General features: G+C 54.3%; 2 protein-coding genes across 2 annotated transcripts in view; both read left to right on the plus strand.

Annotated features, from left to right (window-relative positions):
• CAPN5 (calpain 5) overlaps positions 1 to 19,573 on the plus strand; it is a 55,630-nt gene extending 36,057 nt beyond the window's left edge. Inside the window, exons 4-13 of the mRNA XM_017533055.1 lie at positions 5,985 to 6,193; positions 7,604 to 7,796; positions 8,830 to 9,023; positions 9,658 to 9,735; positions 11,539 to 11,734; positions 12,418 to 12,540; positions 14,076 to 14,272; positions 15,289 to 15,404; positions 15,928 to 16,064; positions 17,046 to 19,573. Of these exons, the coding sequence (XP_017388544.1) occupies positions 5,985 to 6,193; positions 7,604 to 7,796; positions 8,830 to 9,023; positions 9,658 to 9,735; positions 11,539 to 11,734; positions 12,418 to 12,540; positions 14,076 to 14,272; positions 15,289 to 15,404; positions 15,928 to 16,064; positions 17,046 to 17,228 (1,626 nt within the window). The 3' untranslated portion in view covers positions 17,229 to 19,573. The remainder of the gene's footprint in view (positions 1 to 5,984; positions 6,194 to 7,603; positions 7,797 to 8,829; positions 9,024 to 9,657; positions 9,736 to 11,538; positions 11,735 to 12,417; positions 12,541 to 14,075; positions 14,273 to 15,288; positions 15,405 to 15,927; positions 16,065 to 17,045) is intronic.
• A 2,114-nt stretch (positions 19,574 to 21,687) lies between these two features.
• The window catches only part of MYO7A (myosin VIIA), a 90,964-nt gene continuing 84,871 nt past the window's right edge, over positions 21,688 to 27,780 (plus strand). The window contains exons 1-2 of the mRNA XM_017533058.2: positions 21,688 to 21,937; positions 23,900 to 23,963. Of these exons, the coding sequence (XP_017388547.1) occupies positions 23,946 to 23,963 (18 nt within the window). The 5' untranslated portion in view covers positions 21,688 to 21,937; positions 23,900 to 23,945. The remainder of the gene's footprint in view (positions 21,938 to 23,899; positions 23,964 to 27,780) is intronic.

Genomic DNA, 27,780 nt, shown 5'->3' on the forward strand with positions numbered 1-27,780 from the left:
TGTCCACAAAGTGCTTGAGCTTCCCGGAGCCCTTCCACGGTCACTCTCCCTCTGAGTTTGTCCGTGGTTACTGTCCATCACCATAGACACACGGTCTCACTTCAGTTACCCCTTGGGTAAAGGTGCAGGAGAAACTGGAGAGCCGAAGTGAGTTGCCTGAGGCATCACAGGCCAGTGCCGATAGTGGCAGGTGTGGGGCGGAGGAGTGGGCAAGAGCTGGCCTGGCTCTGTGGTCCACGAGAGTGGCCATGGGGACATGTGTCCTCCTCCGCCACTATCACCACCCCAGAGCAGCCCAGCTGAGGGCACCATTAGCCTTTACATTATTGCCGAGGATCTGGAGGTCCAGGGGAGGGCGGCTGCCCCAAAGCTGGTGGTCTCTGCCCAGGTCTCAGCCGCCCCATGAGCAGGACTTGCTGTGGCCACTCTGAGGTACGTCGACATCCTGGTCTCCGGTGGAGAGTAGCAGAGCTCTGCTTTTCCAAGAAGGCAGGGGTGCTCACCACTTCCCAGGCCTCTTGCAGTCATGGCTTCTGAAACTCGGGGAGTTTGAGAGTCTTGGAATCACAAGCTGAGAGGTGAGGAATCTAATAGAACCAGGGACACACTAGTTTTGGGGACTCACAAAGGCCGTGGCTCGCCTCACTAGCTTGGGTTACACAGGAAACCTCCCTGTAGCCCCCATTCCACAGCCCTGCCGGCGTGGCTCAGAAATGCTCCACGCTGGCCCTCTGGGGTCCCAGGCAGAGATGTGAAGAGCCCCTCCCTGTGCCCCGAGTCTGCACACACCTCCACACACGCACACCTTTGCAGGCAGGTCCTGCTGCTTCCCTCTCTGGGCTCCTGACCCGCTCCATCTCCTCTCTCTGTCACACAGCTGGGCAGAGTCCTGTCTGCCGCTACCCTGGGAGGATTTGAGTGCAGCCACATGGTCTAGGTGGGAGTCTCCAGGGAAAACCCAGGAGCCAGGGATGCTGTGGTGTACCCACGGGTGGGATCCTGAGCCTTCTGGGCCTGTTCTGCAGTGGGTGGCCATTAGTGAATCACATCCTAGGGGGTTATGAGAGAGTGTGCAGATTCCACCTGTCCTTACCTCACTGCCAGGTCCGCCCAAGTCAGAAAGCCTCATAAGCACCCAGGCGGTGGTGGGGAGCTTCTCCTTTCTCCTCTTGGGAAGAAGGTTCACCAGGACCTCTCAGCTCCCTCCCAGCCCTGAGGTTTTCAGATTGTTGTGTGAAGGCACATGTGTACATCAACACAGATGACTCCTCGTGTGCACAGCTTGCTACGGTTTATGAAAGAGCTCCAAGGCTGTCTCCTTTAGTTCTCATAACAGTCCTGGAGGTAGTGTAGGTGGGTGAGGAGACTGAGACTCAGAGGTGGCCCAGTTGAAAGTGAAGCCAGTGGTTAGTAATGTGGTATTAAGTAGTGTGTACAGGTCACCAGCCCGTTGGGGCCACACTGTGACCAGTGTGGGGGATTTTTCCTCCCAAGAAGACTCCAGCCAGCTTTGGAGCTGGGCCAGGCCTTGTGCTGGGTGCTGGAGATCTGGGGATGAGTCAGACTTGGCCCCTGTCCCCAAGGAGCTCCTCCCAGTGGGCAGGGAAAAGAGATCCATGCTGGGATGCCAGGAGGAGGGGCTGCCCAACTGTGCCGGGGGTGGGGGGTGGGAGGTGGGGGGAGGGGTGGCTTGGCAGACGGGCCCTCGAAGCTGCTGCTTAGCTAGCCTCTAAGAGACAAAGGAAGGAGGCAGAGGGAGCCACAGAGGTGACTTGAAGTGGTACGGGTGTTTGGTGGTCATGGTAGATGGGACCCAAAGGAGGGAGTGTTTGAGAGATGAGGCTGAGAGTGAGGACTGCCGAGCCAGGTGGCTGGTGTCCGTGGTGATGGGGAATTTCTACTGTAGACAGCGAGAGGGTAGAGAGCACAGCCTGACGGACTCCCCGCACCCAGCCCTTCACTTCCACTCTTGGCAGCCCGTGGCTAGTCGTATTTCCTCTGCACTCCCCTGCACTTCCTCAGGCAGCATCTCATTTCATCTGTAAATATTTCTGGATGTATCTCTGAAAGATAAGGACTCATAAAAAATATCCATAATACCAACATTCAACTGAATTCTTTAAAAATAATCCCTTAATATAAAATATGCAGTAATTGTTCTAATTTCTAATGTGTACTGTAAATATGCATAGGTTTTACAGTTTGTTTGAATGAGATCCAAACAGAAGTCCATAATTGCAATTGGTTGATTGCGCTTTCATCTTTTATTTTTTCCTAGTAATTTATCTATCAAAGAAACTGGCTGTTTGTCCTGTGGGGTTTCCCATGCTGTGGGTCTTGTGACTACGTCTTCATGGTGGCGTTTCACGTGTTTCTGTCCCCTGCATTTCCTGTAACCTGGGAATTAGCTCTAGAGGCTTGAGCTCATGATTCAGGCTCCTGAGTGGCTGGGATTACAGTTATGCGACACCACACCCAGCTAATTTTTGTCTTCTTTTTCAGTAGAGACAGAGTTTTACCATGTTGGCCAATTTAGGTTTAGGAACAATTTTTTTTTTTTTTTTTTATCACAGCTGCATCATGGAAAATGTTGTGTACTTCATTCAGGGGACACATCGTGGCTGTTTATCTTTCTTTTTTGTGAGGTTAGGAACCATCGGTGACTACTGCCTAAATTCGTTCATTCTTCAGTGGTTGTAAAATATCATCATTCCTTTCTATTTACGAGCTAGAATTCTTTTCCAGTTCAAGACTTCTCTCTATTTGGTTGCCATCTGGTACAGTTTGTCTACAAAGACAGGATACATTTCCTGTAATTTTCCAGTTTTAAAAAAATGAGTTGATTCCCTATCCTCCTCCGATAATTGTTTTTGTATCATTCTGATCTCATGAATTTGAACACATTGGATGTGTTTTAATCCATTGACGTTATTGCCCTTATTGGTGCTCAAATTAGCCCATCTTTGGACAGCAGGAAACTCTTGAATCCTTTGACATGGCCCCAGGAGTCTATGCTGGCTTCCTTGACTTCCAGCATGGCGTGGGAGGTTTTTGGTGTGTGTGCACATGTGAGTACACCTGTCTGGACAGTCTCCCTCCCGCTCAGCACCCTGGCTGACAGCAGAGCAGCTGAGGGGTGAGAAGCTGGCCCGGAGCCCACCCCATGCCAAGTGCAGGCGCTGTGATGCAGGAGGGGAAATGGAGGCCCTCAGGGATTCCAGACTCTGGATCTCCAGGCCCTGGAGCCTCATTAGCAGTTCTTTGAGCCATAGAGGGCTCAGGGCCAAGGCTCAAGTTTGACTAATGATCCTCCTGAGGTCCCGGCAGCCTGTGACGGCTGACTTTCCGCCCAGCCATGCAGTCCAGAGCATTCAGAGCAGGGCAGGGGCAGGAAAAGGGGGGTGAAGGCAGTGGGCCAGGCCCGTGCTCTCAGCTTAGGACCCCCTGTCACTCTGTGCACTTGGGCAGATCTTGTCTCTTCCCTGGACCTTAGCCTTTCCATCTGCTCAGTGGGAACGGTAACCCCCACCCTGTATGGAACTCCTCTTTTTTTATGAGGAGAGAGTCTTGCTCTGTTGCCCAACTCACTGCATCCTCCACTGCCCCGGTTCATGACTCGGTCTCCTGAGTGTCTGGGATTAAAGGCGTGCGCCACCACTCCCAGCTAATTTTTGTATTCTTTTTTAGTAGAGACAGAGTTTTACCATGTTGGGCCAGGCTGGTATTGAATTCCTGGCCTCAACTGATCCACCTGCCCTGGCCTCTCATAGGACCTTTTTTTGATACAGCTCTCTGTCCTGAAAGCAAAGTGGGAAGAGAGCACCAGGAGTCAGGGTGTTTTTATTTAGAAAGGGCACAGAGTTGACAGACAATGGGGGTGAGGAGGTGGGGGAAAGGAACAGCCTGTGTTGAGCCCTTGCTGGATTTCAGACAGTGGGCCATGCTGGGAAGTCCTGGGTTTGAGCCCTGCCTCCCTCACTGTGCCCGCGGGCAGCCTTCTGCCAACCTGTCGTGAGGCTGCTACTATGAGCAGCCTGGCCCTGGCCCTGGCACCCAGCAGGGCTCCATTAGGGCACTAGTACCTCTCGCTGCAGTTAGCATTTTCATTTTCTTGGTCTCACATGTCCCACTAGGGAGCATTTCCCTTTGCTAACATCCCTGTTGATGGTAAGAGACATGCAAATAAAAGTGACCTTAATGAGCGTGCAGTGGGAAGCGGCTTCTGGCTGAAGTCTGTACACTCAGGTGAGTGCTGGCCTCTTGGTATACCTCTGGTTTCTCTGCCTAGGTGCCAGGGCAACCCCTATACCTGGAGTTGTTTTCTTCTAAAAGGAGCTACTTATGGTCCCGATGGGGCTCAGCTCTACTTCGTCCCATGCCCAGCAGGGCTAGGGGTTATGCACCCTGACTTGACAGAGTAAGGGGTTTTCCCTTCTCTGCCCAAATAGCAGCTATTGTCCTCATCTGCTTGGGGACACCCTGTGCCAGCTCTGTGGATGCTGCTGAGTAGGGTCCAGCACTCCCTTCTCGCACAGCCCTGCGTGCACCCTGTGTAGCTTCAGCACTTTGCCTGGGTGCCTCCCTCTTTTCCCAGACTGGGAGCCTCCTGAGGGCAGGGACCATGTGATTCACCTGGTTGTCAGTGTCCAGACTGGGACTGGGTGCACAGTGGTCCACAGTGCCAAGGAGCTCATTATTCAGAGACAGATAGATCTGGGTTTGAATCCCGGCTTCAAATCAAGGTTGATCTGCCTCCAAAGCATGTGTGTGTGTTCTAGCTGTGTGACCTTGGATGAGTTACATGCCCTCTCTAGGCCGCAGTATTGTCATCTGTCAAGTAGGGATGGATAATAGTCATCTACTCAGAGGTTACTGTGAGAATTAAATGGAGATAATTCATGGTGGTCACAGGCATTTCCCAGGTGCTTCATAAGTAATAAAATCAATGCCTCAGTCAGTGTCCCAATCAATGCTTCTGAATTCATTCATTCAGGCAATGCATGTTTACTAAGCATACTCTTTGGGCCAGACCCTGGGCTAGGTGCTGGCTGCATAGTAGAGAACAATACCTATATGGCCCTGCCCCCAGAAAACTGACATGCTAGAGATAACATCAGACACTGAGTTCAAAGTCACACGGTTACTTAATTATAACTTGGTAAAGGTAAGCATCTCAGATGAGAAAAGCCAGGGACCATGAGCCTGAGATAGGGGTCCTGGCCTAATCTGAAGAGTCAGGGAGGGCTTCCTGGAGGAAGAGGATGGTCACTAAAGGACAAATGGAAGTCTACTGGGTGAAGAGAAGGAGGAAGAACCTGGAGAAGAGAGCAGGGAGCAGGGGTGGGGGCTGCTGTGGGGGAGGCAGAGAAATGAGGCTGGGGGAGTGCATTGACAGTTTGGGTCTTATTCTCTAGGCAAGTGACAGGACCAAGTTGGTCTGTGTGGGGCCAGAGCAGTTGTAGCTATGGTCAGTTACCGTGTCCCTGGGCGAGGAGATGGGGGATTGGGCCAAGGTGGTGCCAGTGGGATGGAGAAGAGGAGACGGATTTCAGAAGATTGGAGGCGCTCTGATCAGCCTGATTGGATGGGGGGAGGGAAAATGAAGCAGCCAGCGGGGCTGCCAGCCTTGGAGTGGCTGGATGGGTGGATGGTGGCGCTGGTCCCTAGGCAGGAGCTGGTGGTGGATGTAGACAGAAGTCTTGGGAAGGTTGCAGGGAGGCACGAGAAACAGAGGGAAGCTCACACACTCTGAGAACAACACAGCTGGAAGGAGGCCAAGGGAGCTTCCAAGCCCTGCAGAGATGGGAACCTGAGCCCGGAGATGGGAGGATTCACCGGGTCTCCCATGGGCTTGTGGCAGAGTGGGAACCCGAACCCAGTATTCCTTTCCATTTTGATTCACTGGAGGCATGCACACCTGTTTCCTCAGGAAGCCAGACATCCCCTCACTGTCCCCCCATTCTGTCCCCACTTCCCCCGCCTAGGTCATCCCAGACTGGAAGGAGCAGGAATGGGACCCCGAAAAGCCCGACGCCTACGGGGGCATCTTCCACTTCCGCTTCTGGCGCTTTGGGGAATGGGTGGATGTGGTCATCGATGACAGGCTGCCCACAGTCAACAACCAGCTCATCTACTGCCACTCCAACGCCCGCAATGAGTTCTGGTGCGCCCTAGTGGAGAAGGCCTATGCCAAGTAGGTGCCAGCAGCAGTCAGGCGGGTGGGAGGCCCGGGGGGTGGCACTGGAGGGGCTCCTCGTGGTGTTCCACTAGCCAGGGCTTTAGGCACAGATAGGCGAGGGGCTGGTGCAGGCACACAGCATGCTCAACCCCTAGGCCTGAGAGCATAGTCGGCTGAGCTTGTGCTGGGCGGGGTGGAGGCCTGGGCCCCTTGTGGAGAGGAATGTTGGTTACTCCCATTTTAAGGAAAGAAGACTGAGGCGCAGGCAACATCCTGTAGGTTGCTGGGGGCAGAGCCAGCACTCACATTCGGGACCTTTCTCGAAGGTTCCTGTTGCCATGCCCTGCCTGGGGCCTTGGTTGGGGGTGTGGTAGCTGAGCTGGGGCCGGTTGTGCGGGTGGGCTACGTGCCCACCTACCAGGCTTGCTGAGCCTCCCTCTCATCCACCGTCCATTCTGTCTTGGCCGACCCCTCCTTCTGCTCCATGCCTTCTACTTCTGTGACCCAGTGCCCGGCACAGAGCCCAGCATAGAATGGGCACAAGCAAAGGTTTGCTGAGCTGTGAAGGGCTCTGGGAAAGAGTGACCTGTCCAGGCCCTTGCAGGCCAGGGATGGGCCTTGGCTGGAGGGAGGGGGGGCAGTGGGGTCAGAGGCCAGCCTCGCCAGCTCTGGGGGTTCCTCTTGCTAGGCCCATTTGTCAGTCTTGTTGGAAAAATGTGGGGAGGGGTCAGGGGAAGGAGGGAGAGAGACAGAGCAAGAGAAAGGGAGAGAGAGGAAAAGGAAAGACAAAAACTCCCAACTTCAAAGACAAAAACTCCCAACTTCAAAGACAAACCCAAGAAAACACATGGGCAGGTTCCACTTCCAATCCTAAGAAAGGGAAGCCAGCCCCCTGGTGGCCACTGAGTCTCCACCACCCGGAGGCAGGCCCCTCTTCTCCACTCCAGAGGAGCCGACCCAGTGGCCTTGCTTGGTTTTCGTTTTTTTAAAAAACACAGTTTAATTGTGTAAAACATATAAAACATCATGTTTCTCATTTTAACCATGTGGAAACATGCAATTCAGTGGCATTTATTACGATCACAGCGCTGTGGGCATCACCACTCGCCATCCCCAGAACCTTCTCCTCACCAGCAGGAGCTCTCCACCCGTTAAACAGTAACTCCTCTCCTCCCTGCCCATTGGTGGCACTTTTGAAAAGAGTTGCTTTTTTTTGGACAGCTGATTTTTTAAGATTGAGCCACTAAGGCTTAGGGGAGTTTAAGCCTTAAATCTTGGCCCAAGCGTTAAGGACTAGGTTCTAGCGTTGGCTCTGCTGTGGCCTGATGTGTGACCGGAATAGGTTGTTTGACTCCTCCCTGTGAGGTGATGGATGCAGGCTGGCTGGGGAGCTGAGCTGGGAAGTCTTTCCGTGTTGCTTCCCAGGCTGGCAGGCTGTTACCAGGCGTTGGATGGAGGCAACACAGCAGATGCACTGGTGGACTTCACGGGTGGAGTTTCGGAGCCCATCGACCTGACTGAGGGTGACTTTGCCAATGATGAGACTAAGAGGAACCAGCTCTTTGAGCGCATGTTAAAGGTGCACAGCCGGGGTGGCCTCATCAGTGCCTCCATCAAGGTAAGAACATAGCAGGCCCCCGAGGCGGCCCCTCCCTTTCACCCTCACTGATGGAGATGGGAGACGGCTGTGACATCCCACACTCAGGTCAGCTCCTAACTGTCCAGACCCTCAGCCTCATGGGGGAGGGGAGAGGTTGGAAGGTGTAACCGCCTGCCCAGACCCTCTAAGCTGTGAAAAGCCTTTCCCACGCTGTTCAACCAAAACTTCTTTTCTGACCCTCTTGGGTTGTGGGTGTCTGTGCACCAGAGGGTGGTCCTGATTTCATTAATTGCTTGTGTTTTGGATGAGAAAGCTGAGGCCCAGTGAAATCAAAGCTTGAACCCAAGTTCAGCACCCTGTGGTGTGCTGGTAAACTGCCTCTGTAGCAAAGTAAAAAGCCCTGATTTGTAGCAATTGCCAATTACTATGGTGTAAATACCCTCACCATGGCTGATTTCCAACTACCCATGTTTAACAGCCAGTTATTAAGAATATTCCTGGCCAGGCATGGTGGCTCACGCCTGTAATCCCAGTGCTTTGGGGAGCCGAGGCAGGTGGATCACTGGAGGTTGGGAGCTCAAGACTAACTTGACTAACATGGAGAAGCCCTATCTACTAAAAATACAAAATTAGCTGGGAGTCGTGGTGGCCACCTGTAATCTCAGCTACTTGGGAGGCTAAGGCAGGAAAATCACTTGAACCCAGTAGATAGAGGTTGTGGTGAGCCAAGATCACGCCATTGCCCTCCAGCCTGGACAACAAGAGCAAAACTCTGACTTAAAAAAAAAAATTCCTGAATATTTAACAATCAGCCGAGCCAGTGCACATCGGCCCCAGCATTTCCCTGGGCTGACCCACCATGGATACCTTTCTTTACTGAGATGCTGTACTGTGGGGTTTGTAAAGGTCTGTGAACACAGCGCTGCCCTGTCCCTGCAATTCCCATCCCTTCCTGTAGGTCCCATGCGGCCTCCCAGCCCTCCAGCACCTGAGTCCCTGGCCTGGGTTCCAGTGTGGCCGTGCCTTCCTGAGCAACTGTGTCCTTCCACAGGCAATGACAGCAGCTGACATGGAGGCCCGCCTGGCGTGCGGCCTGGTGAAGGGCCACGCGTATGCTGTCACTGATGTGCGCAAGGTGCGTCTGGGCCACGGCCTGCTGGCCTTCTTCAAATCAGAGAAGTTGGACATGATCCGCCTGCGCAATCCCTGGGGCGAGCGGGAGTGGAACGGACCCTGGAGTGACACGTGAGGCCTGGGGATGGGGGTGCATGCACAGGGCATGAGGACAAGGATGGTGGGCTTCTTGGAGGAGGTGGCATCGGGGCTGGGCCTTGAAGGGGTCTGGGACAGGATGACACTAGGAAGGAAGAAGGGAGAATTACTTTGGAGTGGGTGTATGGGTTGATGGATTGAGTGCAAGAAAGGCCCGCAGTTGGGGGTGAGCTGACCCGTAGAGGCGTAGAGACCAGCTTGGTGAGTGGGCGAGGGAGGGGAGCAGGGAGGGAGGCCACAGCCCTGGGCAAATGGGGAACCCTCTGTGCTTGGCTCATGGTCCTGGTGAGACCAGAATGGGAGTGGAGCCCAGGTGCTAAGTGAAGGCGCCCTCTTCACTGGGGGTGGTGGCCCCTTTCCCCCCAGACTGCAGCTTCACTTCCAGACCTCCTAGCCCCTGGCATGGTGGCAGCCCACAGTCTCCTGTGGGAGGAGGCAGGCAGGGCTTCCTGGAGAGGGGCTGGGTATGGCCCCAGTACCCCAGGCCACACTGTGACACTGGAGGCCTGGTGCTGGACTGCCCCTTGTGCCTCCCCGCCCTTGCCAGGAAGATCCTGGTGGGCCTGCCTCTTAGCTCCCTCTCTCTTCCCTGGCCCTCGAACCCTAGCTCTGAGGAGTGGCAGAAAGTGAGCAAGAGTGAACGGGAGAAGATGGGTGTGACGGTGCAGGACGACGGTGAGTTCTGGTGAGTGTGTGTGTGCCCTGGGCGGCTGGGGTTGAGGGGGCTTCCTGCAGGCCTGGCAGGGAGCACAGGTGGTGGGTCAGGAGCCAGGCCTCTGCTGCCTGCCTCATCATCAACCTGCTGTGCGGCCTTGGACAAGTCACACCATCTCAGAGCCTGCTTCCTCCTCTGTAAAATTAGTTGGGCAGTAACAGGCCCTTTCATCCCCACAGTTCCCTCTGCCAAACTGAGGGGTCCTGGAGCCGCTGTGGCACCCAGACTGAGCCCTTGGCATGCAGGTCAGGGGGCTAATAGGCGGGCCCACCAGGATCTCCCCAGCAAGGGTAAGAAGGCATGAGGGTCAGTCCAGCACCAGCGGTGTGGTGTGACTGGGAGCACTGGGGCCATGCCCAGCCCCGCTACAGGAAACCCTGCCTGCAGCCTGCCTCCAGGGGACCCCTGGCAGCCTGATTTCTGAGAGTAGGTAGCAGAGGCTCACAGAGGAGCTAGCTCCTAAGCTGAGACTTGAGGTACAGAGTAGCCCTTGGTGGGCAGGGAAGGAGACCTGGCGCAGAGATGAGGGGACACAGCTGGGTTTGAGAGGGGAGCTGAGAGGGTGCATGGGTGAGCTGAGAAGATGGTAGCAGCCCAGCTTCAAGAGCCCAGTAATTGGCTGGGTAAATTGGCTCATGCTATAATCCTAACACTTTGGGAGGTTGAGGTGGAAGGATTGCTTCAGGCCAGGAGTTTGAAACCAGCTGGGCAGCATAATGGGGCCCCATCTCTGCAAAAATGAAAAATTAGCTGGGTGTGATGGTGTACCCCTGTAGTCTCAGCTACTCGGGAGGCTGAGTTGTGAAGGCCGTTTGAGCCCAGAAGGCTGAGGTTATAGTGAGCCATGATTGGCCACTGCACTCCATCCTGGGCAAAAGAACAAGACCCAGTTTCAAAACCAGAAAGAAAAACCTCAGTAATAATAAGGGTTCATCCTGCATTCATTTGACCTGCATGAGTCCCAAATTTGGGCCGGGCTGTGTCACAGAACCTGATAGGGAGACTCAGCCACTTCCTGGAGGGGTACAGGCATCCTGTGTATGCTGGATTGTGTGAGGGCACCCAGGCAGACCAGGGGCAGGTGGCAATCGTCCTGGCACCCCAGGTGAGGAGCCTTTCTGTAGGTGTCAGGTCAGATGCTGCAGGAGGCCACCTAGGCCACTTTGCCAGTCTTGCTCAGGGTCAGCAGATAAAAACATGGAAGAATCCCTTGTCTTTAGAAAGGGTTTCTTCTGAAGGCCTTTCTCTTACATGTTCACACTTGATTCACTGCCCCCTGTCCCCACCAGCTCCCGGAGGCATTCATAGTGTGCAGTGACTGTAGCAACACCCTGGCCACCACAGCACGCTCACCATGGGGTTCCCACCATCCGCTTACCCAGGCCTCACAACAGCCATGGAAGATCATGGGTGAAAATGTGCTTTATAAACTGTAGAGGGCAGCAGACAGTAGTTATTAAAACGATTCACCATAGTCTGCTGAAAGCTGCACTGCCTGCTTGGATTGCATTACCTGATTCCTTCACTAGCTCTGAGACGGGCACCTGCTGTTAGATTCAGCCCCATTTTACAGGTGAGGAAACAGGTCAAAAGAGAGGTTAAGGGTCTGTGCAATGCCATGCCTGTGCCCTTGTGTGGGCTTAGCTCCCTTCTCAAAGCCAGCTGTATTCTCTCACCTCTGGGCCATATGGAGATACTAGGTGGGTGGGCAGGGGGCCAGGGGCCTGGGGCGGTGTTGGGGAGGTACCCTGCTCATCCCCTCCCCACATCCAGGATGACCTTCGAGGACGTGTGCCGGTACTTCACAGACATCATCAAGTGCCGCCTGATCAACACATCCTACCTGAGCATCCACAAGACATGGGAGGAGGCCCGGCTGCATGGCGCCTGGATGCAGCACGAGGACCCCCGACAGAACCGCAGCGGCGGCTGCATCAATCACAAGGAAACCTTCTTCCAGAACCCACAGGTGGGCATTCTTAGGGACCCCCACCCTGCCCTTGCTGGGGTGTGCAGCTGCCTTGCCACTGTCCTGCCAGGGAACTCCTGCACGACCTTGGGTAATGCCTGTGCCTCCCTGGGCCTCAGCAAACCTGTCTGTACAGTGGGGGTTAATTGGGCACATCGGCCCCATCTGGCGGTCATGGAGCCACCAGCCTCACAATCTAAACTGCAGGTGGTAAAAATGAGGACACTGGCTCTGAGGTACATAGAGGTGTCTTGTCCTGAGTTACAGGGACACTTAGAGGCTGAGCTGGGGTCTCAACCCCTTGTTTCCACAACAGCACAATTCTGTCCCTTCCTGGGGAGCTTGGCTGGCCTGGGTTTCCCCCTGGGAGCCTCTCCCCACAGCCTCCTCAGTCTGACCCATGGCGCTGCTCCCCCTCATGCGTGGTGTGCCTCTGTTGAGCACTACCTGTGTGCCAGGCTCTGTGCGTAGCAGCCGTCATGGCACTGAGTTTCCCTGGCCTTCGTGCAGGGTAGACCTTGCAGGCACTGGTAGGCCCATCTCACAGCAGAGGGACCAAGGCGCAGAGGGGTGCTGTGACTGGTCCAGGCTCTGGAGTCCGAGCTTCTGGGAGCCAGCCAGCCCATCCCTGGCATGGTCTCATTGCATTGTCTCTCTCTCTCTCTCCTTGGCCACACCTGCAGTACATCTTCGATGTCAAGAAACCAGAAGATGAAGTCCTGATCTGCATCCAGCAGCGGCCAAAGCGGTCTACGCGCCGGGAGGGCAAGGGTGAGAACCTGGCCATTGGCTTTGACATCTACAAGGTGAGGCCAGCTGGGCCCCCTGCTGTGGGTGGGGAGAGGGAGGGAGTTGGAGTTTGGGCTGCCCACGCCTGGGAAGAACACTCTAGAACACCTTGGTCACTGGCCACAGTGGCCGCAGTGGCAGATGTTGTGAGGATGCTGTGACATGGGCCCATTTGGAATATTCACAGAGGGCCCAGCCTGCTCCGCCTCATTTCTTTCTGCCTAAGACCCACAGGCCTGGGATGTTTGGTGAATGAGGAAGGGGAAGATTGCTGGTGGTTGGGGCTGGGCCCTGGGAGGTCCTGGGTATCTGCTGGGCCCCTGTGCTCTCCCTCAGGGCTCAGGGCCCTTTGCAGTCCCTCAGACTTCCTGCATTGGACGGCTTGCTTGGTATCAGGAGGAGGCATCCTTGAGCACAGCCTGATGGGGTCACCCCTGGCCACACTCCCTGGCATGGAACCTGAGGCCTTCCACGTGTTCTGATGCCCAGTGTGTGGTGACAGTCGGCATGGTGGGACCCCATGTGCCTGTCAGACCTGGAGAACTTAACGAAACCACAGGGACCTGCAGGGGCTGGGTCCATGCTGAGTACTCAGTGTCTGATGTGCCTGGTCTCGCTGTGGCAGTCTGTTCACACCCTTGTGCTGGCACATTCATTGTGTGCTAGCGTGTTGTGACATGTTGTTGTGACTTTGGCATGTGATGATCTTCACTAGTGTGACCAGAACATACTGTGACGCTTGTTTCGGGGATAGTCAAGCAGGTCCTGGCAGCTGGTGATGTCATTTCATGGACATGTGCTGTGACCTCTGCAGATCCCGGTACTTGGTTGTGCTGTTAGAGTCAGAAACCCCACTGACACTGTTATCAGGGGGATTCCTATTGCCCTCTTTTTTTTTTTAAAGAGACAGGGTCTTGCCCTGTCACCCTGGATGGAGTGCAATGGCAATATCATAGCTCATTACAGTCGCAAACTCCTGGACTCAAACGATCCTCCCACCTCAGTCTCCCTAGTAGTTGGGACGACAGCTAAACACCACCAGGCCTGGCTAATTTTTAGGTTTTTTGTGGAGATGGGGTCTTGCTTGGTTGTCCATGCTGATCTTGAATGTCTAGCTTGAAGTGACCCTCCCACGTTGGCCTCCCAAAGCGCTGGGATTACAGACATGAGCCATCGTGCCCAGCCTCCTTAAGTAGTTTTTATTGAGATATAATTCACACAGCATGCAATTCAGCCATTTAAATTATACAGTCTAATGACTTTTTGTGTGATCACAGAATTGTGCAAGCATCACCACAATCAACTGTAGAACATTTTCATCTCCCTCGAAAGAAACCTGCTCCCTTTAACTATCACCACCCACTCCCATTGACTTCCTCCCTTCAGCCCTGGGTGAATGCGAATCCACCTCTGTCTCTGTAGATTTGCCTGTTCTAGACATTTCATATAAAGGGATTCCGTGGTCCCTTCCATGGTGGTGAGGGGGAGATGGGGTAGGCCAGAGTGTCGCAGGGTGTGTCTCCACGTGCCCAGCCCCTCCTGCCTCCCACAGGTGGAGGAGAACCGCCAGTACCGCATGCACAGCCTGCAGCACAAGGCCGCCAGCTCCATCTACATCAACTCGCGCAGCGTCTTCCTGCGCACCGAGCAGCCCGAGGGCCGCTATGTCATCATCCCCACCACCTTCGAGCCAGGCCACACTGGCGAGTTCCTGCTCCGAGTCTTCACTGATGTGCCCTCCAACTGCCGGTACCTGGGGATGGGCCCGGGGCCAGCATGAGTGGGGGTGAGGTCCACACTGGGCCAACCAGGAACCTTCAGCTTCAGAGATGCTCAGTGTCTCTGGGCCTCCAGCCGCCCTGGGCTGATACCAGGGCCTGTCTCCTTCCCTTCTCTTCCTTTGTTCCCGTCCCAGCATCCCTGGCCATGACTAGGAACAGGTTCTTATATGTGCACTGTACTCTATAGTTGACAAAGAAGCTTTCACTCATCTCATTTGATCTTCCTGCATCCCTGAGCAGGAGGCCTGACTCCTCCACTTTACCAGTGAGATTCAGGGATCAAGGTTAGAAGTGTCGTCCGAGACCATGCAGCCAGTGGTGGAGTTGGGCCCTCGTTCCAGGGTTGGGTTTTGTCACCACAATTTCCTCTCGCATGGGGGTGGCCCTGGGGTCCAGTGGACCACTGAAGCCTTTTCTATCCCTGCTGGGGCACAGACCCTGTGCATCCTATGCTGACCTCCACTGTGATATACAGCCCAGGCTCAGTGTCCCCCAGGCAGGTGAGCTGGGGCCATGATGCCAGACCCAGGAGGCAGCTTGTGGCATGTGGAGCCAGACAGCCAAGGGTCCTGCCGGCCCAGGCTCCTCCGCTTTCCAGCTATTTGGGCAAGCCCTTCACCTGGGTGAGCCTGCTGCTTCCTCAGCTGTGAAATGGGCATCATCATAGCCACCCATCTCCTGGGGCTTTGCGAGGATTAAGAATCACCTGTATCTCCCCCAGAGGGCTTGGCACACAGCAGGTGCTCAGCAAGTTGCCTTTCCCCAGGGGAAGGATAGAGCACCCTTGATAGGGATAGAGAAGGCAGGAAGCCCCTATGACTTGGACAGCTGGGGAGTGCCCATGGGGATTTGCCCAGGACTAAATGAAATCAAGTCTGGGCTAAATACTGCTTCTCTTCCCTCCCCACTTCCTGAACCCCCTCTTCATCCCTGTCTTCCTGGCTCTTCTCCATCACTTCCCTCCTCCCTGCTGCTCCATATCAGGGAGCTGCGCCTGGATGAGCCCCTACACACCTGCTGGAGCTCTCTCTGTGGCTACCCCCAGCTGGTGACCCAGGTACATGTCCTGGGGGCTGCTGGCCTCAAGGACTCCCCAACAGGTGAGCTCTCCCAGGGAAAGTCCCTCAGCCCTCCTGCCAGTTGCCCCATAGTCTCTCCCTGTCAGCATGGATACCAGCCTCAGAGCTCTCCTGCTCTCAGAGGCATTGCAGGCCCGGCCATTTCTAGGGTGATGCCTGATGCCGGGCACATAGAGAGGAAAAGGTCTACCTTCTGCTCTCAGGAGGCTTCCAGCTGGGAGGAGGCCTCAGGGAAAGCTTCCTGGACGGAGTGGCCTTTGTCCAGGCTGAGGATGTATTAACATACAAAGCCTGATGAAAGGGGATAAGGGAGAAGGGTGCTCTGGGCAGAGGGAGCAGTGTGGGTAAAGGTATGGAGGCCAGAGATGGCCAGTGTGCCCCTGCTGGCCATCCTGTCTCTGGAAATGAAGGGGCCCTGAGGTAAGTGAGGTTCCAGTCTCTCCATCTGAATAACCGAGCCCAGGTGGGCATCTCACCTACAGATATCCGGCCTTGCCACAGCCCCCGACCCACCCTCACCCCATCTCCCACTCCCTCTCCCTAGGGGCTAACTCTTACGTGATCATCAAGTGTGAGGGGGACAAAGTCCGCTCGGCTGTGCAGAAGGGCACATCAACACCTGAGTACAATGTGAAAGGCATCTTCTACCGCAAGAAGCCGAGCCAGCCCATCACTGTCCAGGTGAGTCCCCCAGTCTGGAGGCACCTCCTAGGCTCCCAGCCTGAGGCTTCTCCACTAAGCCAGCTTGCGTCTCGGGCTAACACATGGGACTTTGCTCAGAGGTGGAAGAGCCTCTGACAGGGACCCAGGCATGCTGGGCTCTGGTTGTCTGTCTGTCCCTGACCCCTGGTGTGGCCTTGGGAACTCTCTTGCCACTCCAAGATCCCTCTGTAGGTGGGTGAATTGGATTAGCCGGTGTGGTCCTGAGACCCAGCAGGCTCAGTATCCTGGCTGGGGACAGTGATCATCTCTGCTGACCTCACCCGCAGTTTTGGGAACTATCCCTCCCATTCTCCCATGGGGGGGCCCACCTGGAAAGTGGCACTGAGATGCCATGTGGTGGGGATGGCTGTTTCCCAAGAGCCTGGGCAGGGCATCAGCCGGTGTCCTCGGCATGGCTTCCTTCTCTCAGGCTGATGTGGCCTGGGGACGATGATTCTGAGCTCAGTAGTAGGGTGCCCTCTGTCCCTCAGGCTCTGGTTAGCGTCTCTCTCAGTGAGACAGCATCTGTAAACAAACATTTGGGTCCCCCTGTGGGAGCCACTGTGGCTTATACAGGTTTTCTTAACACTGGGTCCCACTGGATCAAATCATAGACCCACAGGTCTCAGGGCTGGAGAGGGGCAGCTGATTCAACCCTCATATTAAAGATGGGGAAACTAGGGCAGTGGGTGTATCACTTGTCCAAGTTCACCCAAGATCAGTAGTGGAGCTAATAACAGATTTAACTGTATGCATGGAAGGGAGCTTAGCTAGATGAGGAGCCTGAGGCTCTGGAAGGGGCACCAGCTTGCCCACAGTTTGCGGGGAGGCAGACAGTCCAGGGCTTCTGCCCCTCAGCCAGGCTTGAACTTCAAGGCCCTGCCACCACCACCAGCCCCCCAGAGACTATATTCCTGGTCTGGGAAATAGCCCCTCCCATGATCCTCTGTCTCTCCCCAGGTCTGGAACCACCGAGTGCTGAAGGATGAGTTTCTGGGCCAAGTGCACCTAAAGGCTGACCCGGACGACCTCCAGCCTCTGCATACCCTCCACCTCCGGGACCGAAACAGCCGGCAGCCCAGTGACCTGCCAGGCACTGTGGCCGTGCACATCCTCAGCAGCACCTCCCTCATGGCTGTCTGACACTTGCCCACCTACCTGGCTCCAGCAGTTCCCACCGCCATCTGCATGTCCCCACTGGGCCTGAGTCTAGCCTGGGAGCCAGGACACTGGGGTCCTTTTGCCACTCTTCCACTGACTTGCTGTGTGATCTTGGGAAGTCTCTGCCCCTCTCTCAGCCCCAGTGTCCTGAGAGCCCCAAAGCATTCCCTTCTCGTGGAGGTGTTTCCTTGCCTGAGATTTAATATAGTCTTCCCCACCTCAACTGTCACCACTGCTAAGGGACTCTAGCCATTGAAAACATTTTACTAAGGCCCTGCTGTCTGCCAAGGAGTGCCAAGAAGATGTCACTTGTTTACACACAAACTGCCACATCCCCAAGCCCTGTTCTTGCCCCTTGAGTCCTAGGCCCAACCCAGCCTCCCAGACCTCACTTTCCCCATCAACAATACTGGGTTTTTCTCCCACCTTGACTCGGCTTCTGCGCAGGCTGGAATTGGGAAAAATGCAGGTGACATTTGTTCATTCTCTAATCCCAGCCACTCACCCATCCATTTCCTTACTCAGTGGAGATTTGCCAAATGAATAAATGACACCTTCGAGGCCACAGGTGAAGTGGGGCCCTCCCCCGCCTCTGCCTTGGGCCTCGCCTCTATCCTCAGGTCCTCTCAGAGGCAGATACCCAGGGCAGCTGCAGCTACCTGCTCATTCTAGCTCCTGAATCCATTCCCAGCCCCTGGGTTAAGGCCCCTGGCAGGGTGGTGTCAGTGGGGGTGAGGAAGGGCGTCTTCCTGACTCTGCCCAGTGCTGCAAGGAGCATGCCTGGTGGGCCAGGGGGCAGGCAGGTGGAGGGGCTTTGGGGACCAGAAGGGGAGACGTGCTCCCGGAGTCTCTCTGCTGTAAGACCTCAGCTTTTACTGGAAGAAGGGACTCGGGTATGTGGCGCCAGGCCCACTGGAGTCAGGCCACCCACTGGGCTTGGCAGGAGATAGGGAGCCCCATCACCTGACCACAGCCCCCCACCAACATTCCCCCAAAATGCAGCCTAGGAGGCCACAGTACCCTTCTTTCTGCCCGGACCAAAATGTTCCTTTTAGTCTTCAATATTTTATATTCTTTTTGTTTTAAAAATCTCAATTTTAATCAGGGCTTTTAAAGGAAAATTGAAAGCTGAACCTCCATTTTTCTTCTTGGCTCCAGTTTTGCTGGTCCTCTGATGTGACTTTGATTCCGCTGATGTGGGAGCAGGCCCTCTTCTCACAGGGGGTCTGGAGGTGGACGCAGAGGATGTCTGTGCGTGGGCGTTTTGCAGGCTGGCAGCTGTGCTCTTGGAGAACTCTTCTTGAGTGTTGGCGCTGTGACCCACCTGGGATCTCTTCTGTGCTCTTCTCGGGCTTCCAGACCAGGTGTAGCAAATGAAAAAGTGCAGTTAATTCGAGAACAGGAATTCCTGTGTCCTCGCTGGGAATTCCTTTTGGGAACCTGACTTTTCGACTCCAGATCCTACTGTGTGGTTCGGTGTTCTGGCTGGAGGTGCTGGATTCTCTGACTTTGCCTCCTCACTCTGTGTCTGGCTTTGCTCCTGGACCTTGGCCCTAGACCACACGAGGGGCCAGGAAATGAAAGACAAGGAGGATAAGAGCATTCTTTCTGGAAAGCCGGGACTTCCCCTCAAGAACTTGGGCCTGGGGCCAGGACTCTATGCATGACTGGGAGCAAGTCACTTAAACCTCCTGTGCCTCGATTTCCCCCTTCAACAAAGTGGGGCCAATGATTCTCGTGTGTCAGCACTCTTACTACCAAGTGCTGAGTAAGGGCAAAATAATACCCCTTTCTCTATGTATCTCTGTATGTGCACACACTATATATACGTTCATGTAATCACCACTTCTTGATGTCTATTTCAAATCAAGGCTCCTGAGTAGGGGGTGGAGAAGTGAGCCAGCTCGAGCCTCAAGCTAACACATGGGACTTTGCTCAGCCATGTCCCCTGGGATACAGGGGCACACCAAGACCAAGCGGCAGACCTGTGGGCTTTAGCCTTGGGGCCAGGCCGTGCCTCCCACCCCCTGACAGAAACGGGTTCTGCAGTGCTGCCCCTTGAGGTGGGCCAGGCTGGCTCCTGGCTATGCAGGAATCTCTGGTCCCCAGGAGACCTTGGGGGCTGGGCAGGTAAGGGTCAGGGGAGGCCGGGGAGAGCAATTGCTTTGTTCACTACAGGAACCCACAGGGGCCTGAGAATCTCCATTTGCAGATGGGTGGGTCCTCCAGCCCACACCACCCAGACCTGGGCTTCCCTCTTCTCAGGACCCACCATTGGGGGATAGGAAGCCTGTTCTATTCTCAGAATAAATCTTACCACAATTCCAGAAAGACTTTCCTGTGTTTCTCTGTCCCTCTGGGGGGAAGGGACAATGCAGGAATGCTCCACAGGCCTGGGCGACTGTCCTCTGGTCAGCGGGAAGGCCCCGCTGCCTGCCTGGTGAGCAGGGAGATTGTGGGGATCTCCTGTGAGCTGAGATTGTGGGGATCATTCAATCATTCCTTCATTCAGCAGAGCTGCATAGGGCTGGCTTTGTGCCAAGGCCTGCCCCAGGCACCAGGGATGTGGGAACCAGACCTAGCAGTCCCTGCTCTGGAAGTCTATAAACAAGCAGGGGGAACAAAAAAATACTCTGGTCATGACAAACACTATACCATGTGCTACTGATGGGGCAGTGTGGGCCTGCCGGGTTAGAGACAGCCTACTCCCTGGTAAGTCCATGAATGGCTGGGAAGACTTGATGTGCTTTAGAGGCACAGGAAGGTGTGGGGGCCCCAGAGCAGAGGCTGCTGAGGGCAGACACAGGCATCTCAGGCCAGGAAGCTGGCGTGGCGGTGGGGAGAAGCAGGGTTGGAATGATTCTGAAGGCAGAGTGGATGACTCAATGAAAAACTGGGCTTAGGGAATGGGGGGGTGAGTGCAGTGTGAGGGCAAAGTGAACCGAGGTGCCTTGGTTGCTTCACGGGATTGAGAGGTGGGCATTGCAAATCATGTGATCTACTTAGCATAGTCCCTGGCTCATAGCGTGGCTGAGCAGAACGTAGCTGTCCTCCTGGTGTTTGGAGGCCACCTTGTCCCCCACAACCTGCCCACCTCTCCACCCTATCCCGACAGCTCACTGCACTTTGTCCCTGCTGCCAGCCATGTGCCGTGGGCTTCCCTGTGCTCCCCCGGGATCTCATTTTCCCACCGTGTAGGGCTGACACCACTGTCCCTGCCCAGCCTGAAAAGATGGAGACGGGGACTTGAAAAATGGCCGGTACTAGGTTTCGGCAGCAGGTGTAAATCCCAGGTGAGGACTGTGTTCCAGGACCTTAAAGACCCCTGTTAGGCCCACCAGGCTAAGGGGCAAACAGCCTCGTGGGGTCTTCCTGGGTAAGGGTCATCGGGCCTGAGGGGACAAAGGCCCTAACAGAGGCTGCCTCCCGTTATGGTCACTTCCCAGTGGCACTCGGCTCATCTCTCGGAAGCAGCTGGGCAGGGGTCCTGTGACCAGCAGGCGGCAATGGTGAGCTATAGCACCCCTTTGAGCCCCCACCCCACCTTCTGGGTGGCTTCCCTGCAGACACACCCCAGTTATGGGGGGCTAAGGACCCACCCAGAGCAGCCCTGGAGAGGTGCATGAGGGGGCTGCCAATAGATGCGGGGCTGCCGAGGGTGGGAAGGAGAAAGTGCCAGATCCCCAGGGCCTCACGAGGTCACCATCCTTGCTAATGCTGATAACAAAGACATGTGCTCCTCTTTGTTTGGTCCCCCCAACCCTTTAAATCACAGATTTCACTTCAGTTTGTATGTGTCGCTGTCACTTATGGGGTTGCTCCTAGTCAGCTGGTTTGGCAAAGTTTCTGGATGATTACAGAATAATATGTGTTCCCCCACCCTCCAGAGCAGGTTGCGGGGACAGTGTTGCATTGACGAGCGTCCGGGGACACACAACAGCAAGGGTGGGTATGTAGGAGGGAGAAGGCGCAGAAGGCAGGGGTAGTTCAGCACTCTCCTCCATGCCATGCTCTGCCTGACAGTTCCCTCTCAAAGTCCCAAACAGCCAGGTCGAGGAGGAGGAAACAAAACGGGGCTGGAGAAAACAAAAAGGGCTGGAGGAGAGCAGCGGGGCTGAGACGCCCGACACATCAGCGACCAAGTCAGGATCAGGTGGAGTTTCCTGCCCAGGTGCTGAGCAGCAGGCAGTGTCCTGCAAACGACAGGGAGCACTGAAGCCAGCCTGGAGGGCCCGGGCCAAGTCTGGTGCATTCAGCAGCACAGCCAGAGACAGATCCCAACCACCTGCCTCCTCATCGGCAGCCAGTGCTCTGCACAGAGCCCTGGGCAGCCTCTGGACGTTAGTCCCAGCCCCAGCAAGGCCCATCCCCCACGGTGATGTCACCATACCCAGACCTTGGAGGCCCCCTCCGGCTCCGCCTCCTGGGAGAAGGCTCTGGAGTGAGGAGGGGAGGGTGGCAGTGCTGGCTGGACAGCCACTCTGGGAAGGAGAGAGAGGGACAGACAAGAGAGACGACAAGGAAAGGAAAGACCCAGAGGGACCCACAGCAAGCCTCAGAGCCAGACAGAGGAAGAGGGGGCGTGTGTTGCAGACTGTCTTGTACTGGTGACCCCAGCTTCCTGAGTGCTCCGTGCAGGTGGCAGCTGTGCCAGGCTGGCAGGTCACTGAGAGTGGGCAGCTGAGCCCCAGGTAAGGATGGGCTGCCTACTGTCCCGGGCGTTGGGAGGGGTTTGGATGTGGAGTGGGCATGGACTTGAGCTACCTCTAGAGCCTCTGCCCTGCAGCCACTTGCTCCTGGAACTGGGCTTCCTGCCACTCTTGAGGGCTCAGCCACCACAGCCACTGAATGAAACTGTTCTGAGCCTGGGAGGATGGACGTGAGTCCTCTGGAGGAGGGAAGAGCCAAGGGGCATGTTATCCATCGAATTGTCTCTGAGCTGGAACTGGGGTTAGGGGCAGAGAGGTTAGGTTAGGCAGAGAGAGAGGAGAGTCCGTTCTCTCTTTCTGTGTCCTTTGCTTTCTCTGACATTCTTTATCTCTGTTTTTAAATAAGGTGCTTCCTTCCTCTATGCCCCAAATGTCCCACCTATGTAATGAGAGTATGAAGCCCCACCAGCCAGGGTTGTAGTGGGGAAGAGGTAAAATCAGGCATAGACAGAAATAGAAATACAGTCTATGCCCCCTGTGGTCAGTGTGAAAAGAAATTAACTTGAGGGTAGTCTAGTTCTCAGTTTTAGAAATAAAATGTGTGTCTTGTCATTTTAACATGTGGCCCTTGGATTCCAGGCCTTCAAAGCTCTCCTCTATCCCTTGGAGCCGCGCATCTCTTGTGAAAGCACTGGCTCTGCCCCAGGCCTTGAGGCTTATGCTGGTGTAGGGTGCTGGCTCCACAGCCCGGCATCATCTTCAGACACAGTGCCCGGTGGCAGCTGCCTGCTGGCCCTGTTGAATCCACATCCCCATCAGGAATTCAGACTAGTTCAGGTCTTCGGAAGGACCACTGTGTCCCAGAGCTCCAGGGCAGGGGTCAGGGCTCAGGTGTCAGGCAGTGTCATGGGCAGAGGATCAAATGCCCCAGTGGCTCTGAATGGGCCCTTGTGAAAAATTGATGCGCATTCTAGGGGGCAGGTTGGGAGCCAGAGGGGCCTCGTACCAGGGCCTGTAGGCTGGGGCTGCCTTTAAGGTCCTTCCTGAACCCATCTCTGGGCCTGGCCCTGTGCTGGACAAGGCTAGAGACAATGCTATGGCTCAGACCCTCTCCCACCGGTCATGCTCTGCCCTGGATCAACTCCCCAGTGTTGGGGGCACAGGTGGGGCAGATCCTGCCCTGACAACATAATGCATGTAGACAAGATGGGATGAAGGGGAGTATAGAGGCTCTTGGCAGCCTGGGGGTAGTCAGGGAAGGCTTCTTAGAGGAGGTACTGTCTGGACTGAGCCATGAACCATAGGTGGAAATTCATTAGTCAAAATTTCAGGTAGAAGGGCCAGGTATGCAAAGGCCAGGAGATGGCCAGAGCTGGTGTATTTCAGGAGCAGTGAGTCACTGAGGACGTCCAAGTGTAAGGGTAGGAGAGGGAGTGAGCAGTGAGAGAAAAGGCGGAGGCAACAGCAGGGGCAGATGGTGCTGGGCCTTTGAAGCCATCCTGAGGGCAGTGGGTGCTCTTGAGAGGTTTCAGGCAGGGTGTGCCGTGAGCAGTCATGCCCAGCCCACGACCTCCCCCTCATTCAGGCTTGTCTTTGTCACCCACACTCCTGGGGCAGTCCCTGAGCTGAGTGCCAGAGATTAAGTCCTAGTTCTAAATTTGCTCTGGCCAGCTGTGTGACCCTGGGCAAGTCTTGGTCCCTCTCTGGGCCCCTTTGCCATAGGTCTGGTGGGGCCAGACTTGCTACTTTCTAGGAGACCTTTGGGAATCTCTGAATGACTGGGGCTGAGAGAAGAATTCAGCTGCTCTGGGTGGTGGAGCTGGTGACAGTGGCTGAGGCTCAGGTCATGCGGGCTGGGTGGTGGCCAGAGGGAGAGAAGCCAGGGAGGGTTCCCTCGAGGGAGGAGGAGTTGGGGCTTTGGGAGGAGCCCAGGTGACCCCAGCCGGGCTCAAGGCTGCCAGGGCTGGCCTGCCTGGAGGCATGACATAGTCTCTCTCCCTGCAGCACTGTGCCTGGCCGAGTGGGCAGCAGGGGCTCCTGACTTGGGACCATGGTGATTCTTCAGCAGGTTAGTGCTCCCACCTCGTTGGGTGGCCTGTCCTCCCCATCCCATATCCCCTCATCCACATGCTTACCCATGGGACACCCTCCCCACAGTGTTCTCTTGGAAAATTCCTACCTAGGCTTTGAAACCCAGCCCTCCAGGCCCAGTCGGGAACCCATTCCCTCTGATGTGCCAGCTGGTGTTTCCTTCTCTCCCTGGCTCACCCCACTGTGCAGACATGATTTGATTGATTGACTCACATCTCTGGATCCCAGGCAGTGGAACAGCGTGTGCAAAGGCCCAGAGGTGGGAAGGTCCCTGGGGAAGGGGAGAGGAGGCTGGTAAGGCTCCTGAAGCCAGGCCAGGAAGGACCCTGAGCCCAACTTATCCTGAGGGCCTTGTGGGGAGCAGTGGCATGGCCACTGTCGGGGGGGTGACATGGCCTGAGCTGGAGACCCCTGAGGTTTTATGGGAAGAAGCAGAGCTGCTGCCCTGGACTGAGTCCTCCAGTCCCACTTCCAACTCAGTGCCACAACTGCCTCTGACCCTCAGCCCTTCCCCGTGATCAGTCTGAGGCTCTAATGAGCTCTTGGTCTCCAGAGCAGGAGCCAGGAATGTGGGCCCTGAGCCAGGTGGGCCGGGCAGCAGGTCCTAGGGCTTGTGGGCTGTGTGCTGCAGGGGCTTGGCCAGCAGCTTCCTGGTCTCCAGGGTCACCAGAGGCCAATGGCTCAGCTTGCCTAGCCACCCTGAGGCCGATGGCCCAGCATGTTTGCATACGAGTGTGTGCGTGTGTATGTGTCTCTGTGTGTGAGTGAGAGGCAGGCTTTAGGGCAACATCAGAACAGACCTTCTTCCATCCCAGGGGCTGGAGGAGACCCCCTGGAAAAGCCCTTGGCCTGAGAGCCTGCTCAAACACCCATTAGAGATGGGCAGGATCTAGGACAGGAAAAGTCCATTCACTGAGTGTTTGCTCTGTGCCGGGGCCTGGGCCCGCATAGCCCTCCAGGGTGTCTTCCCTCAGGGGGCCCCTGAGGCAAGCCTCTGGCTGATGGGACCTTCTCACCACCCCCGCCCCTTCTGCCCCTCTGAACGCTGACCCACCTCCAGCTGTGGGTGGCCTCTGCTGGGAGCAGGTATGTGTAGGTGAACCCCTGCTCCGCATGCCCTCGAGCAGGAAGTACTTCCTTGGTCCTGAAAACAGCTGCTTCTTCGGTCCTGAAAAAAGCCCCAGCCCTAGGGAATTCACCAGCTCTGCAGTTCCACAGGCCGAGCCCAGCGGGCTCCATCCCGGGCTTTGCTACTGATGAGTGGGAGGGCCTTGGGCATGGGACTCTTTCCTGAGCCTCAGTTTCCTCACATGTAAAATGAGGATTAAAAGCCTCTTTTCCCACGGCTGCCATTGCAAGGCTAAAATGCCATGTGGAGCTCCATGAAAATGCTTCTTCCTTTATCTGCTTCCCTGGTCTGCCCCTCTTCTCCTCTCTTCCTGCTACGTCCTTCGCTGTCCTGAAAGGTCCACAGAGTGCTTGCCTGGCTGACTTCTACGCAGGCCTCCATGTGGCCTCTCTTCCTTTGGGAGGCTCCCGAGCTCTGCAAACCCCAGAGCCTGGCCCACAGTCCCTCTTTCTCTGCCCACCTGGGGCCTCCCGACGAGCCCTGGATATGAGGGACAGCCTTCGTCCTACTATTTCCCATAGACCTTTCAGGAGAGGGAAGGAACTGGCAGGAAGAGAGGAGGAGAGAGGCAGACCAGGGAAGCTGATGAAGGAAAAAGCATTTTCATGGAGCCGCGCAGGGCATTTTAGCCTCACAACAGCAGCTGTGAGAAAAGAGGGTATTGTTTTGTTTTGTTTTTGATTTGTTGCCAGGCTGGAATGCTGTGGAGCAATCTCGGCTCACTGCAACCTCTGCCTTCCAAGTTCAAGTGATTCTCTTGCCTCAGCCTCCCAAGTAGCTGGGATTACAGGTGACTGCACCATGCCCAGCTAATTTTTGTATTTTTAGTAGAGATGGGGTTTCAACATTTTGGTCAGGCTGATCTCGATTTTCTGACCTTGTGATATACCTGCCTTGGCCTCCCAAAGTGCTGGGATTATAGGCCTGAGACACCACACTGGGCCTGAAAAGAGGTTTTTAATCTGCATTTTGCACGTGAAGAAACAGGCTCAGGAAGGAGTAATGTGCCCAAGGTCCTCTCACTCTTCAGCAGCAAAGCCCGGGACGGAGCTCACTGGGTTCAGCCTGTGGAATTGCAGAGCTGGTCGGCTTCCCAGGGCTGGGGTTTCAGGTGTGAGCCACTGTGCCTGGCCTACAGATAACATCTTAAATCTACAGCAATGTAGCTTGAGTTAAGGCCAAATTAGCTTCAATAATAACTAAAAATTATGTTCCTTTATAGCTCTCTCTCTCCCTCTTATGTTTTTTTGTCACAAATTACATTTTTGTACATTGTGTGCCAGTTAACATAGATTTATCATTATGTTAGGCATTTGTTTTTTAAATCACACAGAAAAAAAGAAAAATAAGTAGTTATAGACCAAAAATACAATACTGGTTTGTTTTGTTTTGTTTTTTTTTGTTGTTGTTGTTGTTGCAGATATGGGCTTTATTTTTCTTTTCTTTTTTTGAAAGAAAGAAAAAGAGAAAGGTGGAGAGAGAACAGCAGTCTTGCTCTATTGCCCAGGCTGGAATGCAATCTAAAAATAGGTATTGAAAACCTCTTTTATGCCGATAATTGTGCTTAACAGTGGAGACAGGAAGGAATAAGGGAAGAAAATAAGAAACAACCAACCAATATTTCATTTAAGTCTGTGAAATGCAATGCAAATGCTGAAGAGTGACTTACTTCCAATTATGTGGTCACTTTCAAAATAGGTGTAATATAATACTGAGAAAAATGTATGTTCTGTGGACCTGGGGTGAAGAATTCTATAAATGTTCACTGAGTTTACTTGTTCCAGGTCTGAGTTCAAATCATAGATGTCCCCGTTAATTTTCTATCTCGTTGATCCATCGAATATTAACAATGTGGTATCAAAGTCTCCCGCTATTATTGTGCGGGAGTCCAAGTCTCTTTATAAGTCATTAAGAACTTGTCTCATGTATCTGGGTGTTCCTATATTGGGTGCATATATATTTATGATCATTGACTCCTGTTGTTGCATTGATCCTTTTACCATTATGTAATGTCCTTTTTTGTTTCTTTTAGTCTTTGTTACTATTAAAGTCTATTTTGTCAGAGATGAAAGTTACAACCCATGTTTTCTTTCTTTCTTTTTTTTGCTCTCCATTTGATTGGTAAGTCTTCCACCAACCCTTTGTTTTGAGTCTTTGTGTGTCCTTGCTTATGAGATGGATCTGGATACAGCGAACTGATGGGTTTTGACTTTTTATTCAATTTGTCTGTATCTTTGGGACAATTAATCCATTTAAATTTAGGATTAATATTGATATTTGTGAGTTTAATATTGTCTTTTAATGCTAGCTGGCTATTTTGCCCATTAGTTGATATAGATTCTTCATTATGGAGATACTCTTTACCTTTTGGTAAATTTTTGGGATGACTGATACTGGTTGTTCCTTTCTGTGTATAGTGCTTCTTTCAGAAGCTCTTGTAAAGCAGGCCTGGTGGTGATGAAATCTCTGAGTGCTTGCTTGTTTGAGAAAAATTTTATTTTTCCTTCATTTATGAAGCTTAATTTGGCTGGATATGAGATTCTGGGTTGAAAATTCTTTTCTTTGAGGATATTGAATATTGACTCTCTTCTAGTTTGTAGGGTTTCAGCTGAGAGATCTGCTGTGTGTCTGATAGGCTTCCCTTTATGGGTAACCTGACCTTTCT

This window comes from Cebus imitator, unplaced genomic scaffold (assembly GCF_001604975.1).
Source record: "Cebus imitator isolate Cc_AM_T3 unplaced genomic scaffold, Cebus_imitator-1.0 Scaffold79, whole genome shotgun sequence".
Classification (NCBI taxonomy): Eukaryota; Metazoa; Chordata; class Mammalia; order Primates; family Cebidae; genus Cebus; species Cebus imitator.